At 33.9% G+C, this 17,115-nt stretch overlaps 1 protein-coding gene across 1 annotated transcript in view; it reads left to right on the plus strand.

Moving 5' to 3' along the window:
• Nucleotides 1–5,105: 5,105 nt before the first annotated feature.
• Nucleotides 5,106–17,115, plus strand: part of kiaa1109 (KIAA1109 ortholog) — an 88,227-nt gene continuing 76,217 nt past the window's right edge. Inside the window, exons 1-12 of the mRNA XM_073834118.1 lie at nucleotides 5,106–5,196; nucleotides 8,060–8,176; nucleotides 8,267–8,345; nucleotides 8,518–8,582; nucleotides 8,780–8,954; nucleotides 11,950–12,031; nucleotides 12,203–12,396; nucleotides 15,053–15,132; nucleotides 15,641–15,788; nucleotides 16,167–16,323; nucleotides 16,481–16,559; nucleotides 16,755–16,846. Of these exons, the coding sequence (XP_073690219.1) occupies nucleotides 5,106–5,196; nucleotides 8,060–8,176; nucleotides 8,267–8,345; nucleotides 8,518–8,582; nucleotides 8,780–8,954; nucleotides 11,950–12,031; nucleotides 12,203–12,396; nucleotides 15,053–15,132; nucleotides 15,641–15,788; nucleotides 16,167–16,323; nucleotides 16,481–16,559; nucleotides 16,755–16,846 (1,359 nt within the window). The remainder of the gene's footprint in view (nucleotides 5,197–8,059; nucleotides 8,177–8,266; nucleotides 8,346–8,517; nucleotides 8,583–8,779; nucleotides 8,955–11,949; nucleotides 12,032–12,202; nucleotides 12,397–15,052; nucleotides 15,133–15,640; nucleotides 15,789–16,166; nucleotides 16,324–16,480; nucleotides 16,560–16,754; nucleotides 16,847–17,115) is intronic.

Below are 17,115 nucleotides of genomic sequence, written 5' to 3' on the forward strand. Positions count from 1 at the left end.
ACTGTGTGGTTCCCTGTTTTTTTTCAGGTCCCACAATTTTTTTGGTTTTTCAGAATTTTTGTGTATTTGAACCCTTTTAAACAATGACTGTATGATTTTGAGATCCATCTTTTCACACTGAGGGCTACTGAGGGACTCAACTATTACAGAAGGTTCAAATGCTCACTGATGCTTCAGAAGGAAAAACGATGTATTAAGAGCCAAGGGTGTAAACTTTTGAACAGAATTATGTATACATTTTTCTTATTTTGCTTAAATATCATATTTTTTCATTTAGTAATGCCCTTCAGAAGCATTTTCCCAGAAGACAAAAAGTTTTCACCCCTCGGCTCTTAATGTAGCAGTTCAAATACACAAAAATGCTGAAAAACCGAAGAATTTGTGGGACCTGAAGGATTTTTCTGAAGAGCGGCAGGGAGCTTAACTGTTCTGGACAAACAAGGGACTTGTACACAGCTGTAGATCATTCAGGTAGTAATTTTTTATAACTTCAACTACTATTTTCTCTTGTGGACTATATGTAAACATCATTTATGTGAAATATCGTATTCAGGTCAGTACTAAATAAAAAATAACAAGCATTTTGTATGATCCCTCTTATTTTGGTAAAAACAATTAACATTTTGCAGGTTGTGTATGTAAACGTTTGACTTCAACTGTACATGTTTTACCTTGTATCATTATTTTGAAAAATACCTGAAAGTAGTTACATAATGTAATTAATATCTGTAGTTATGTCTATAATTACACTTCTGACCCTACCTCTACCCATCTTAAACCTAACAATACCACCTAACCTTAATCGTATCCCAGCTCAATAGCAACTCAAAAGTGTTTCGCAATCCAAAATTAGCATAAGTACACTGTATCAAACAATTATTTATTTAGTTGACTACTTTATAGTAGTAAAAACACATGTGTAAAGTGAGACCCAAAAAGTCAAAAGTGTAAAAGTGTGTAAGTGTCTGTTGTTACTGGCTGTATTTAGCACCTACAGCTCTGCATATCCTCCAGAAGGAAGTTGATAAGGGGGATGTTATTGATCAAGTTTTCTGATAATTCTTAACAGGTTGTGTGACATTTTAGTGCAGATTGTTTTGTTGAATCTGTCATGATGTAATGCAGGCTTGGTCAAAAGGCTTTTAGTGAAGGATTAGTAGTCAGGTTAAACTTTAAACAGATCTGCAGCTTATAGCAAAGCACAGTGGCTCATTTCACACACTGTAATAAAATAGTTATCCTAATTCAACATAAGCTTTGAAAACCTCAGTTTGAGTAGTTTTTGCCAACTAGTTTTTGAAAGTTAGAATTGGTGTTTTACCATTTTGGTTTAAATTACTTGATTAACTTTTCAAGCAAGTACATCTGAAGTCATTAAGAGTTTTTTAAGAGGGAATGTATGAACTACTAGTCTAGAGGTCCTTGCACACTGAGTCTGAAATTCTCATCCAGAATTTTTGCACTGTTTTTCACATCCGAAAAAAGCATATGAAAATTTCAGACCAAAAAAAAAGACCGCAGCTATGTGGCATTGATGTCCAGTGAACTCAAAACTGCTAGAGTTTTATAACAAACAAATGCAAACCAAACACACAAATTTGACCAAGCACACAAACTTAGATAATTGCACTCCAACTGATTAAAGGCCATTACTCACTGAATACTAAACTTTCATCCTAAATATTTCCACATTAAAAAATAAATACGACGTTATGTCAGTCGAGTTTACACACTACCTCCGAAATTTTCGTTCGTCATAAAAAATTCGGATCAGGTTCGATTTTCTGCGTTTTCGCACCTGTAACAAGCATTTTGATAGGAAAGATCTAGTCAACGGACTCAGTGTGCAATGACCTTTAGGCTAACAGCCTGTCAGTTTTACCTGCACCTTTATGCATGACATTAAAAATTTTGACTATTTAATATTTCAAGCTATTCATACTAAATTACCTAAAGTTGTGTATTCAACATCTCATTTTTTTTAAAATAAATAGTTAACCTTTAAAATGACAAAATGGTTGCATTTATTATTAGGAGGGTAATTTTAAAGGCATTAGAGAAAAAGAAACAGCTGTTTAATGTGACTGTTATATACTTTTGAACTAAAACAAAGATGTCTGATATAACACCTTTAATGTTGATAAAGTTATGGTGCTAGCTACATCAGTTGTTGCTCAAGTACTTGCACAACTTTTCTTGACGAGTTGAGGAAATGGAACCGGTTGTTTCTGTTTCTTGTCTCTCTTCTCTTGTTCAATAGCAGACTTCGTTTGGCTTTAAATCACTCAGACTTCACCAAACGTTAGACTAGAGTCTACCTCAACACTAATTCAAATGGATTCTTCTCTTGTGTAAGCCTGAAGTCTGAGTCTACTGAGATGAAGGATGTGTCTTGACTTGAAGAACCGTCACATAACATTGATATTCAACAGAACCGGTAATGTTCAGCTGTAGATTATATGCTGTTTTTATCAAAGAATCGCAGATAAATCACTATAGAGGCTCATTATTTTTTAACATGTATGCTTCTGTCACATGATGGGTTGATATCATTGTTTGATCGTGTCTCATTGTTTCCTTTCATCTGAAAATGATGTCTCATACTGGAGCTGTCTGGACAAACCTGTCACGCTAGAATAAAAAAGCATTATCGAAAGCAATATGTTCCGCACAAATGACGCAGCCTCTGGTTTCACGGTCACACAGATGTGTTCATACCAAGTGTTAGAAGTGTTGCATGCAAATAATAGGGTACAAAAATCATATGCTGAGCATTGTGCTTGTGACTGCTTTCCGAATTGCTTGGATCAGCTGTTTTACATCCATGCATTTGGCAGACTGATTTTCTGCAGTATGTAGTGGTGTAGACTATATGATAAATAAAAGTGAGTGTGTGTAAATAAGTGTTTACAGCTGGTTCTGTTTACAAATGTCTTACAGTTACAGGTTGTTTGTTATTTGGGTTATTTTGGATTTACAGTGGATTACATGCGGATTTACTTCTCCTTTTTCAAACCTCCTAACATACCAGATGAAGGCGCAGTTCACAGTCACTGTAATTAGTTTTTAATGTTTTTTTTAAAGAAGTCTCTCATGCTCATCAAGGCTGCATTTAATTGATCAAAAATACAGAAAAAAATTAATATTATGAAATATTATTGGAATTCAAATCAATGGTTTTCTATTTTAGTATACTTCAAAATATAATTTATATCTGTGATGTAAAGCTGAATTTTCAGCATCATTACTCCAGTCTTCATTGTCAAACGATCCTTCATAAATTAGTTTAATATGCTTATTTATTATCAATGTTGGACCAGTTGTGATGCCTTTTATTTTTTTTGGAACCTGTGATACTTTCAGGATTCTTTGATGAATAAAACGTTAAAAAGAACAACATTTATTTAAAATAGAAATCTTTTGTAAGAATATACAGGTCCTTCTCAAAAAATTAGCATATTGTGATAAAGTTCATTATTTCCTGTAATGTACTGATAAACATTAGACTTTCATATATTTTAGATTCATTACACACAACTGAAGTAGTTCAAGCCTTTTATTGTTTTAATATTGATGATTTTGGCATACAGCTCATGAAAACCCAAAATTCCTATCTCAAAAAATATCTCAAAAACATCACAATAATCCACACAACTCCAATCCATCAATTAATGTCTTGTGAAACGAAAAGCTGTGTGTTTTGTAATTAACAAGTTCATCATTGAGAGATTCCGACATTAAACCATAACCTCTAGTCAAAATAATAGTCCATAATCCATAATATTCACAGAAACACTTCCTCCAGTGAAAAAGTCTCCTGTTGTCCTCACATCACATTCCACCAATATATTTCTAACTTTTTATAACTGTTTTGTACTCTTTTTGCTTGTAAACGTGCTTGATCTGTGCATATTTTCCTCCTAATTCAGATGAGATTACTTTTTCACTGGAGATAGCAATATTATTATTATTATTATTATTTACTATTAACACAGGACTTGTTTTTGCTGAGAGCAAGAGTTTAAAATTAAAAATGTCTTGATGGATTTGTTCATTACAAAGAAACAATTTGAGGATTACTTGCGTTATTTTTGGAATATTGTGATTTTTTTTATCAGCTGTTTGGACTCTCATTCTGGCGGCACCCATTCACTGCAGAGCATCCATTGGTGAGAAAGTGATGTAATGCTAAATTTCTCCAAAACTGTTCTGATGAAAAAACAAACTCATCTGCATCTTGGATGCCCTGAGGATTAGTAAATTTACATTTTTTGGGTGAACTATTCCTCAAAGATTTTCTCACACAGTTCCATGAGATCTTGTTTTACCACCACATATGTGACTTTGGACCACAAAACAAAGTCATAAGGGTAAATTCTGAATAAATAAGCTTTTCATTGATGTATGGTTTGTTAGGATAGGACAATATTTGGTTCGAAATACAACTATTTGAAAATCTGTAATCTGAGGGTGCAGAAAAAACTAAATATATTGAGAAAATGGCCTTTAAAGTTGTCCAAATGAAGTTCTTAGCAATGCATATTACTAATCAAAAAAAAAAGTTTTGATATATTTACAGTAGGAAATTTATAAAATGTCTTCATTAAATAGTTAATATTCTAATGATTTTTAGCATTAAAGCAAAATCGATAATTTTGACCCATACAATGTGTTTTTAGCTATTGCTATAAATATACCTGTGCTACTTAGACTGAATTTGTGGTCCAGGGTCACATATGTCAATACAAAAACTACATAGACTTCCTCTTTAGCAAAAGCGCTCCACTATAAGAGGCTCAAACTGATTCACATGACTGTAAATGCACTCAGATTACATTGCCAGCAGTTTACTAAAAACACTGAAATGTGACGCACACAACATGGAGTCCTAATTATGTGAATGTTTTCCAAGATGGTGGATCATTTTAGGACTGTTGATGAACTAATTCTCTCTTTCGCTTAAGAACCTCCCTTTTTGCACACTGTGTTTGTGAATAGTCTGCTGATTGCGCATTGGCAGTGTTCTTCATAAGTCAGAGGTTGATGCAAACCCGGTGTAATTTGATAGTGATGTCTATTCTGCTTATCTGCAGTGGGGTGTAACCATGGAGAAAGCCAACACCAGTTTCCCCAGTTATAATGAATTAGATGACTACCTCACCAGACGCAACTCCAACTTTGTGTGGCTCCTCGTGGGTAAGTGGGCGTCTAATGTGATTTAGAAATTGTTTTCATTCTGCAGATCACAATTAGAAAAATGTGCCTAGTGCATCGCATTGGTTGACAAGTTGACACACGCACCATTTTAGATTACTTTATTTCTGTCTGTCTGAAATAAAATGATTTTTTTTTTTTACAAATATCATTCATGAAATTTCTTTGCGCTATATGTAAACAACTTAAAGGATTAGTTCACTCCAGAATTAAATTCCAGAATTTACTCACCCCCATGTCATCCAAGATGTTCATGTCTTTCTTTCTTCATTGGAAAAGAATGTATGGTTTTTGAGGAAAACATTCCAGGATTTTTCTCCATATAGTAGTATATAGACTACACTGGGGATCAATGGGTTGAAGGTCCAAATTGCAGTTTTAGTGCAGCTTCAAAGGCCTCTACATGATCCCAGCTGAGGAATAAGGGTTTTATCCAGCGAAATGATCACTCATTTTCTAAAAAAAAAAAAAAAAATTCTATACTTTTTAATAGGGATGTACCGAATGTTCGGCAACTGAAATTATTCAGCCTAAAATAGCCAAACAATGACGTGACACGATCAAATAGAGGCGCGCACTAATGCAGCAAACATGTCGGCAGTGTGGAAGCATTTAAAACTGTACCGACAGCACAAGACTGTTTAGTATCGCATCGCATGTCTTCCATGAGAAGAGAAAGGGGTGGTTGTTGCTGGTTACTGTATAATGACTTAAATCAGGAAATAGCCTTAAACCATTAGTAAATAAACTACAGAATGTTATATTGTCTAATACACGCACAAATTGTATTTATTCTGACAGCGCTGCATGAGCTCTTTAGAATCATTCAAAAATCTGCTTCTGTCAGCAAAAAGTAGTACTGAGGTCTTCTTTTGGGTTTCCGCCAAAATAAAAGTCAACATTCATAAATGTTAGCATTTGTAATTTTACTGTTGTTCTGTAAAATAAAATATAATAAAAAAAACAATCATTACAACAGCTCTATCAATACATTTATTATAACGTTCTTCTTTGCTCAGCAAGGCTACATTTATTTGTACATTACAGTTTTTTACAGACGCTAGGACACATTTCTCAATACTTAGGTCACTTTTGCAAAACTCTTCACACAATTCTCGTAACCGACTTTCAGCTTGGCAAAGCAGTTCATTTCACATTCAAAATGCACCACAACTACCAAAACACTTTATTCAGGTCTCAAATAAACTCATTCTTCCAGAACACTAGCAAAGGTTGACAGCCGACAAACACACTTTGTCACTCACAAAACAATGAGCTAAAAAACACTAACAACATGTAGCATTACACAGTGTTTTCTTGTGTAAAACAAGGACACATCTCTGTTTATAATTGCAATATATATTGTTTATAACTGCAATATATGTTACTGGAATGAATCAGACATGATGCAGAATTCGTCAATATTTTATGTCATTTATTTATTTTATTTTTTTTGCACTAAGTAATTCCAAAATACAAGAATTTGTATACACATCATCCACTGATACAGATACAATAGTAACGCTAATCTACTCGCATTTTTAGATTTGAAATATGTTTCAATAAAATATTGCTGTTGAATTTTGCTGTCTTGTTCAGTTTTGCATTATGTTATTGTTTTGAACATAAGTTTAACAGTTTTGAAAACAGTATGTAAGCACGTGCAAAATGTCCTGTACGTACACAGATTTTTGGCAGTTGTTGTGTCTGAGTGAGAAAAGAATGCATGAAATTTGAGAGATGTAGTTATTGAATGCATTTTGTGCCAAAACAATGATAATTGATCCTCAGTTTAGCCCACATAGACTTCTGTTGTGCACACTGTGTCAAGAGTTTTGCAAAAGTGACCTAAGTATTGAGAAATGTGTCCTAGCGTCTGTAAAAAACTGTAAAAACACATGCCTGATTCAAGAATGGGGTCTTAAAAATAGCCTTTACTAATTTTAAGTTAAATTGTACTTTGTTGGTAGGCTATAATGTCTACTAGAATGTTTAAAATGTTCAGTGTTAAATAAATATTTTTAAATTGTTGTTTTGTAATTTATTTTTTTTTTCTTTGAAAAGCAAGACAAAACTGTAAAAAGCAAATCTTGGCTATTTAATTTATGCAATGGTGAAAAAAATTGGCAAAATACATGGGGAAAAACACGAAAAACCGTGTTCGGTAATCGGCCTTCGGCCCAGTGTGTAATTTTTGTTTCGGCTTCGGCCAAGAATTTTCATTTCGGTGCATCCCTACTTTTTAACCACAAATGCTCATCTTGATTTTGCATCCATGATTTTATGTTGGAAAGGTCGTGCTTGACGTAGGCGGAAGTACCGACCCGTGTTTACAAAGCGAACGTGCAAAGAAAGTCAAACGCCTTTAACAAAAGGTTAAACCGTAAGAAGAAAATGAGTTTTTCGCCCTACCCTACCTTTTTGAACTGGAGTACACAGATGAAGAACTAAACATGGGTGACCTTTCCAACATGATTACGCAATGCGTGAAGTTGTAGACTATGACCATTTGTGGTTAAAAAGGTATTATTATTATTATTTTTTTTTTTTCTATGACTGATCGTTTTGCTAGATAAGACCCTTGATCCTCGGCTGGGATCCTGTAGAGCCCTTTAAAGCTGCATTGAAACTGCAATTGTGGACCTTCAACCCATTGACTCCCATTGAAGTCCACTATATGGAGAAAAATCCTGGAATGTTTTCCTCAAAAACCTTAATTTCTTTTTGACTGAAGAAAGAAAGGCATGACCATCTTGGATGACAAGGGGTTGAGTAAATTATCAGGAAATTTTATTAAGGATAGTGGTTTAAGTGTATGTTTTGTTTGGATTTATGCTTTCCACAGCCACTATTATGTCATGTGGATGGATCATATACCTGACATACTACAATTCCCGTAATATTGGACTCGTCCTCACCCTCATCATTAACCGTCTCTATAAGAATGGATACATACACATCGGTGAGCTAGCCTAAATATTGTTGTCTTTTGTTCATTTTTTCATGATTGATTTTTCTGTTTCATACATTTATTTATTCTTTTATTTTACAGGTTCATTTTCATTATCTGTGCTGTCTGGCAAGGTCATGTTCCGGGATGTCTATTTCATCAATGAAGACATGTCAATCAGGTACACAACACTGCATAATTCAAACTCTGTTGTTTTTATTTAATTCCTTATTATGCTTATATTGCTTTTTTGACACTCTACTTACTCCTGTTGTCAGTGTGTTGAGCATTGTCTCATTGTTTGTGGGTTATATCCCATCTTTATTTACTCTATTGGACTTAACTTTTTTCAGAATTCAAGATGGGTTACTTATATTCCGTTGGTGGAAGATGTACAACCCCAAACAGAAACAACACGGTCAGTGCAAAAGCATAACAAACAACCCACGCAAATTGTGACAGATTTATGTTGTGCTTTTGTTGAGGTGACGTGTTTTATCATAACATCAATCCCACAAATTTTGTAGTGTTATTCCTTGATTTGGTTGATCAGTACTTAGTCTTGTATTGTGAGTTAAATGCATGTACATATATTGTTGGTTTTGCTGTTTTCAGACCCAAAGGCTGAGACACGGCTCTATGTCACTGTTAACGGCTTTGAGTTCCATGTGTATAATCGCACGGATCTGTACGCTCGGCTTCAGGAAATATTTGGCCTAGATCCCACCCTTATCCCACCCCACCGGGATGAGGAGAGAGGCAGAGAGCAGAGGGATAAATCCCTGGAGAGGTAAACACTGCGCTAATACAAAAAAAAAACTGCCTAAGGCTGCATTTACACTGGCACAGAAATCAGAAAAATCAGATTTGCTCAAATCTGCACGAGAACGATTTCTCTCGCATCCGATCTAGGCCACTTCCAAATGTATATTTTAATCAGATACATATCCGATATCCGATTCCCAATGCAGGGATGACATGTTTGCATAAAGATAGCGGTTTAATGCTGGGTGTGCCACATTTGATTGAGATGGAAACTTTATATACAATCAAACCCAAAATTATTCAGACACCAGAAAATGATGATAAATTATTTAGACACTTTGACCTGCTCAAGTGTTTTTTCTTTAATTGCTAATGTGACCTTTTTACACCACAGACTGAACAATATTAACCATTTCTTGGTAATTGGTTAACAGAGTATTGATAGTTGTGTAAATATGGTCATACTAACAGTTGTGTGAATTTTTGGTCGATTGTAATCCATTACATACCTTTCTATAAACGTTATCTAACCTTATCAAGATGAATTTGTTCTGACACTATTTAACTCTGCATTCTTGTCATATTTTATTACCATTTTCTAAACTACAGCGAATAAACTGTGATAATGTGAGAAATGTTAAAGGTACATTTTGAATAAAGTTTAACTGTAGGTAAGAAATTGCACATTCAGGAGCTGGTTTTCAACCTATGCCCTGTGAATTTTATAAATACAACAGCTTTGCCGCTAAAAGCTACATTATATTTCTCAGCAAGGTGTCGGGCCGCATTTCCCAAAAGCATCGTAAGCCTAAGTTGAACCACTGTCACCAATGGAGCTACGATCAACTTAGGTTTATGATGCTTTTGGGAAACGCAGCGTTGATAACTTAGCAGTTTTTGTAATTAAAACACAGTGTTGCCAAGTCCGCAGTTTTACAAAACTGGGCTAATTTAACACTTTTGCCGTGGGTTGTTTTTCATGTCTGCGGGTTGAAGCGACCCCAGTAATGTGATATTTAACCCCTGGTATGCTAATTTTACCAGGGGAACCCTTTAAAAAATACATATATGTATTTTACACGACGAAACATGACTGGGCTAGTTTTAGGCTAGTTTTGAATAGCAATTGGGCTGGTTTTGTTGTGAAAACCTGGCAACGCTGCTTAAATCAACAACCTTCACTTGTTCTCAAGCTTCACACTTGCTCACACACTCTCTGTCTTTCTCTTGTTAATTAATTAGAATTTATTTAAATAAATATAATCTTGCTGCTACCTCTGAGTTGTAGATAAAATAAGAAATGAAAATACTGCTATTTTCCCATGTCACATTTTGTCCTGGAAAACATCCATGGCAGCTGTTATCCATGATGGGAAATAATAATGGCCACTTGACGTGAATTATATAAATAATTGATATACAGTTGAGGTCAAAAGTTTACATCTCCCTTTCAGAATCAGCAAAATGTTATTTTACCATAAGAGGGATCATACAAAATGTTTGTTATTGTTTATTTAGTACTGACCTGAATAAGATATTTCATATACAAAAATGTTTAGATATTCAGCTGAATTTATAAAAATGTCCCGTTCAAAAGTTTACATATGCTTGATTCTTAATACTATGTCGTTGATGTTCCAGAAGGAAAAAACAATTAGGACCCGGGGGTGAAAACTTTTTGAATTTAAAGATTAGGGTAAATTTAACTTATTTTGTCTTCTGGGAAACATGTAACTATCTTCTGTAGCCTCTGAAGGGCAGTACTTAATTACAAAATATGATATTTAGGCAAAATAAGAAAAATTTGAACATCTCCATTCTGTTCAAATGTTTTCACCCCTAGCTTTTAAGGCATGGTTTCTCCTTCTGGAGCACCAATGAGCATTTGAACCTTCTGTAATAGTTCCATATGAGTCCCTCAGTTGTCCTCAGTGTGAAAAGATGGATCTCAAAATTATGCAGTCATTGCCGGAAAGGGTTCAAATACATAAAAATGCTGGAAAGCCAACAAATTTGTGGGACCTGAAGGATTTTTCTGATAAACAGCAGGGACTCATAAACAACTAAACAAAAAGAAAAACAGCTGTGGATCATTCAAGTAGGTACACAGTAATTAGAATCATGGGGATGTAAACTTTTAAACGGGGTCATTTTTAAAAATGTAACTATTTTTCTTGTGGACTATATGTAAACATTTTTTATGTGAAATATCTTATTCAGGTCAGTACTAAATAAACATTAAGATGCATTTTGTATGATCCCTCTTATTTTAAGAAAAATAATTAACATTTTGCAGATTCTGAAAGGGAGATGTAAACTTTTGACCTCAACTGTAGCCCGGCCATTCAAAACTCGATGATCTACCTTGTGCATAATAAAGTGATCACTGACAATCATTTGGGGCGGGAATTATTTTAAACATAGATTTCAGATACCAGTCATGTCTAAAGTGAACGTAAACAGGTGGGCCAAAAAATCGGATATTGTAAGAAGATGGGATCTGTGGATTAAGTCTTGCAGTGTTAAAGCAGCCTAAAATTCAGTTGTTTTTTTTAAATGTTGAAACACTTTCTTGTGGACCAGCTTTTAATATGCAGAAACAACTATTTATAGACTGATTTCCTCAGTGTAAACAAAGTCCCAGCATAGAAACATTGGCATAACTGTCCATCTGTTTGCTGAATAATGGACGACAGGAAGTGTTTGTGAAGCCTGTTTAAAAAAAAAAAAAGACCTTTTTTTGTTTGATTTTAAAATGTGCAGATATTACTCATATGACCTTCAATTTAGCAAGTGAGGCTGTCAGTATTACTTAGCAATAAAATGGGTTTGTTTAATTTTCTGACATGAAGTGTTTTATATCTAGCTTCATTTTGTTTGAGCATTTCTGCATACAGGCAGTGTTTGTGATGGCAACAAAACCATTGATTTATTGTTCATTTTTGTTTAGGCGGTAAAGCTGAAGTACTTCATGTCTAAAGGTACTCATGAATGAAGATGTGTTTTTGTTGTTTTTGAAGTGTTCACATCAAAGCCGAGACTCCGGACCCGTCGTCTTCTTGGAGGTCTCTCATCCCCGTCATCAAAGTCAACATCAGTACAGTGAGTACTGCACTCAATGTTTCTCCCATTCACCCGTTTCCTGTCTGACATCAGCACTCTTCTACCTGCGTCATTCATACTCCATACTGTAACAATGAACTGAAATAAATCTATTTGGTATTTACTTTCCCATGTCTCATCTTACCTAACTCTCGCTGGTCTTGCTCTCAGGGTCGTGTAGCATTTGGTAATCACCACCTTCCTCAGACCCTCTGTATGAATTTTGACGACGCCTTCCTGACATATGCCACCAAACCACCTAGCAGCCATTTGGATCAGTTCATGCACATTGTGAAGGGTTCTCTGGAGAACGTGCGCGTCATGCTGGTGCCCAGCCCACGATACCTGGGCCTTCAAAATGATGAGTGAGTCTAATAATCTCTAGTCGGTTGGGGTAGATTAGATTAGATTCAATCTTTTGTCATTGTGCAAGTACAGAGTCATTGAAATAGCTATAATCTAATCTGAGGTGCAAATACACATAATGTATATTATTTGAAGATTGCATGAAATCACCTGGTAAGCACAATTTCTTGTGGTGGCATATAAACTATTGAAATAGACAATAACATAATTGTGACCCTGGACCACAAAACCAGTCTTAAGTAGAACGGGTATGTTTGTAGCAATAGATAAAAAATACATTGTATGGGTCAGAATTATTGATTTTTCTTTTTATGTAAAGATCATGTTCCATGAACATATTTTGTCAATTTCCTACCATAAATATATCAAAACTTAATTTTTGATTAGTGGTATGTATTGCTAAGAACTTCATTTGGACAACTTTAAAGGCATTTTCTCAATATTTACATTTTTCCAGATTTTCAAATAGTTGTATCATGGCCAAATAATTATCCTATCCTAATAAACCATATACAGTTTTTTGAAATTGAGATTTATACTTCACCTGAAAGCTGAATAAATAAGCTTTCCATTTACATATAAATCTCAATTTCAAAAAATTGACACTAATGACTGGTTTTGTGGTTCAGGGTCAAAATTGGTTTGTTTTTATGTAAATAGCCTTTTGTTTACACTATCAAAATGAATACACTATTAATTATACACTATTAAAAGTATGTGATTGTTAAAATGTTTTTACAACACATATTTTATGCACATTTATTTGATCAAAATTTTGGTTTAAAGTTCTTTGATTAATAGATATATCAAAACAAGAGTATTTATTAATACATTTTATTATTATTATAATTTTATCTATTATTAAGTCAGAAATTTGGATATGTTCATGAGTGCAAAATGTATATTTAATATCTCTGGTGATTTTCTGCTCTTAGACTTTATCATTTACACTGAATAATTGTATAATAATAATTTAATGTTTCTTAAAGAAGTCTCTTCTGCTCACCAAGCCTGCGTTGATTTGATCTAAAGTATAGCAAAAACAGTAAAATGTTGACATATTTTTACTATTTAAAATAACTGTTTTCTATTTAAATATATTTTAAAATGTAATTTATTCATGGAATTTCAAAGCTGAATTTGTAGCACTTTGCTGCTCAAAAAACATTTGTTATTATTATGTAGAATTTGTTTCAGGTTTCTTCGATGAATAGTAAGTTCACAAGAACAGCATTTATCTGAAATAGAAATCTTTTGTAACATTATAAATGTCTTTATTATCACTTTTGATCAATTTAAAGCATTCTTGCTAAATAAAAATATTAATTTCTATAACCCCCGCCCCCCAAAAAATGAATTCAATATACAATAATTATACAAATAATAATAATAAAATGTTTGAAAAAGGCTAGTAAAAAATATTCTTTTAATAATATTTCAATAGTAATATTTCTTTCTTTCAGTAATATTACTGCTTTTGCTGTTTTTTGGATCAAATAAATGCAGGCATGGCGAGCAGAAGAGACTTTAAAAACATTAAAAATCTCACTGTCCAAAAACTTTTGACTGGTAGTGTATATGCATTTAAATTGTGATTTCTGAGAACATAAAGTCAGATAGATATTAATGCAATTCATGAACATATCCAAATTTCTCTGTCTTAATAATAAATAAAATAATGGTAAACTTTTGGCAGATACTTAAATAATACCAATTCTATTAATACTCCATTAATCTCTAGCTGATCCCATGCCTGAAATGGCATGTATTAAAAATAGAGTAGGTGCTGTGCACGAGTGATAATGTATGTGTCCGGTGACCATACAGTGCACATGACATGATGTATAAATAGAATATAGGAGAATATGGCAATATGACTGGATTGATGCAGGGTATAATAAATGGCAAATTACCACTGCCGTTCAAGTGACATGTTGTACAAATAGAGGTAAGAAGAGGAAAAAACATTTTATTAATACCCACAGAAAAACACTAGCAAAACTTTGTAAAGGTTTTATACACACAAAGAAAAATATGGTCACATATTAGAGTATAGAAGTTATAACTCATATAAATGACACGTGACCAATGCAATGCAAACAAATGGTTAAAATAGAGCACTGAGTGACTGAGTGAAAAATTGTTAAAATAATGCAAATCTGCAAACTGGCAGAAATATAGTACAGATTGTTCAGCTACAGATGTATAGATGCGAAGGACCCTTTTTTAGTTGAATCAGCCATAGTGAGAGTACACAGTCTTTTGCTGCATTATGACGCAATGAATTTACTCTGCATGTGTGTGTATTGTTATATAAATATAATTATCAAAGGTTATAATTGTGCTGTTTTAAACACAAGGTTTATTTAATTAATCAGACGTTCATTTGTTCCATTAGTTACAACAATTATACGCACTGATCTGTGTAATTTAGATTGAAAATAATATTAACATAATGACCTGAAGATTAATTGCTTCTCGTATAGATAAGCTTTTTCTTGTGTCATTTGAAAGTAAGCATGCGTTAATTTTTATTGATGTAATAAATTGGTATGCTAGAAAATTAGACTTGATTGTCAGCTGCTGGATTAGTAATGATTAGTGATCTGTTAGAGTGATGTAGCGGTTGTTTAAAAAGTGATTTCCTGTCTCTAGACCTCCCAGGCTCATGGGAGAGGGATTTGTTGTCATGCAATCGAATGATGTGGACATCTACTACTACCAGGATGAACCAGGTAATCGCTGTGATTGATTAATCTTCTTTCTTTTTTATATTTGTGACCCTGGACCAAAAAAACAGTCTTAAGTACTGCATTGTAGCAATTGCCAAAAATACACTGTCAAATTATTCTTTAATGCAAAAAATCATTAGGATATTAAGTAAAGATCATGTTCCATTAAGATATTTTGTATTTCCTACCATAAATATATAAAGTTAAATTTTTGATTGGTAATATGCATTGCTAAGAACTTTTTAGGGGATTTTCTTAATGTTTCGATTTTTTTTTCAGATAGTTATATCTCGGACAAATATTGTCCTGTCCTAACAAACCATACATCAATGCAAGTTTATATATTCAGCTTTCAGATGATGTATAAATCTCAATTTCCAAAAATTGACCCTTATGACTGGTTTTGTGGTCCAGGGTCACATTTGTGAATAAAAGTCTGATCTGGTGATGTGTACATTGGCATAAAGAGTGATAAGAGTGATTTTACAACTGTTTCCTGTGTGTTTTTTAGGTTTGGTACCAGAGGAACTGGAGAATGGAGATACAGAAGCCTGCTCTGAAGATGCCAAGCTACAGGACTTGCCTCCATGCTGGGGTTTAGACATTGTTTGTGGCAAAGGAACAGATTTTAACTATGGCCCGTGGGCCGACAGACAAAGGTACCTGCACACAATCACTAAAATAACTGTTTCCAGTTTTTATGTTTTAAAATCGAAATATTAATTAATTCCTGTGATGGCAAAGCTGAATTTTCAGCAAACTTTACTTCAGTTTTAAGTGTCACATGATCCTTCAGAAAACCTTCTGCTGATTTGGTGCTCAAGAAACATTTCTTATCATTATCAATGTTAAAAACAGTTGTGATAGTTAATTTTTGAGCAGATCGTTACATTTCTTCAGGTTTCTGTAATGAATAGAAAGCTACATTTATTTAAAATAGAAATCTTTTGTAAAATTATAAATGACTTTACCAAATAAAAGTTTTAATTTCTTTAAAAAAAAAATCCATTCATTACATTGTGATTTGACCCTTACAGAGACAGCCTATGGAAGTTTTTCCTGCCTGCAGACTATCAGCCAATGAAAGTGAGCGATGTCGCCACACCAGGCAAACCCAGACAGATCCTTGCCTTTGAGTTGCGTATGAACATAATAGCCGATGCGACAATAGACCTGCTTTTCACAAAAAACAGGGTATTTATACGCATACACACCTAATGATTCATTTTTCAGTCGCACACTCCTCTGCATAAATGTTTGCTAGGGCAAAGTTTGCTTGCATTCATAAGAACAATGTGTACCCTCTTATGTCTTGTTTACTCACTAACCCATAATCCATTTGTCTTCGCAGGAGACTAATGCGGTCCATGTGAATGTAGGAGCAGGTTCTTACCTCGAGGTCAACATACCCATGACTGTTGGGCAGAATGGTAACTTTCGAAACTTGGCAGAAAAATAACCAGTTAAAGTAGAGTAGTTAGTAGTAGTTAGAGTAGTTAGTGAGCATGACATTTGACCAGTTATTGACACTGGACGCATTATTATTATGAACTGCAGTTTTTCCCTTCTGTGATTTATATCTTTCTATTTCTAACACTGTTTTTTGTCTTTCTGTTTCTGTTTAGGTTATTCTCCCACTGTTAAAGGCCAGTTATTACATGTAGATGCAACCAGCAGTATGCAGTACAGGACATTGCTAGAGGCTGAGATGCTGGCTGTGAGTGCAGCACATGATTTTATTGTTTATATGTGACCCTGGACCACAAAACCAGTCATAAGGGTCGATTTTTTAGAAACTGAGATTATACATCTTCTGAAAGCTGAATAAATAAGCTTTCCATTGATGCATGGTTTGTTAGGACAATATTTGGCTGAGATACAACTATTTGAAAATCTGGAATCTGGGGGTGCAAAAAATATAAATATTGAGAAAATCGCCTTTAAAGTTTTCCAAATAAAGTTCTTAGCAATGCATATTACTAATCA

The sequence above is a fragment of the Garra rufa genome, chromosome 2 (genome assembly GCF_049309525.1).
Source record: "Garra rufa chromosome 2, GarRuf1.0, whole genome shotgun sequence".
In the NCBI taxonomy this organism is placed as follows: domain Eukaryota; kingdom Metazoa; phylum Chordata; class Actinopteri; order Cypriniformes; family Cyprinidae; genus Garra; species Garra rufa.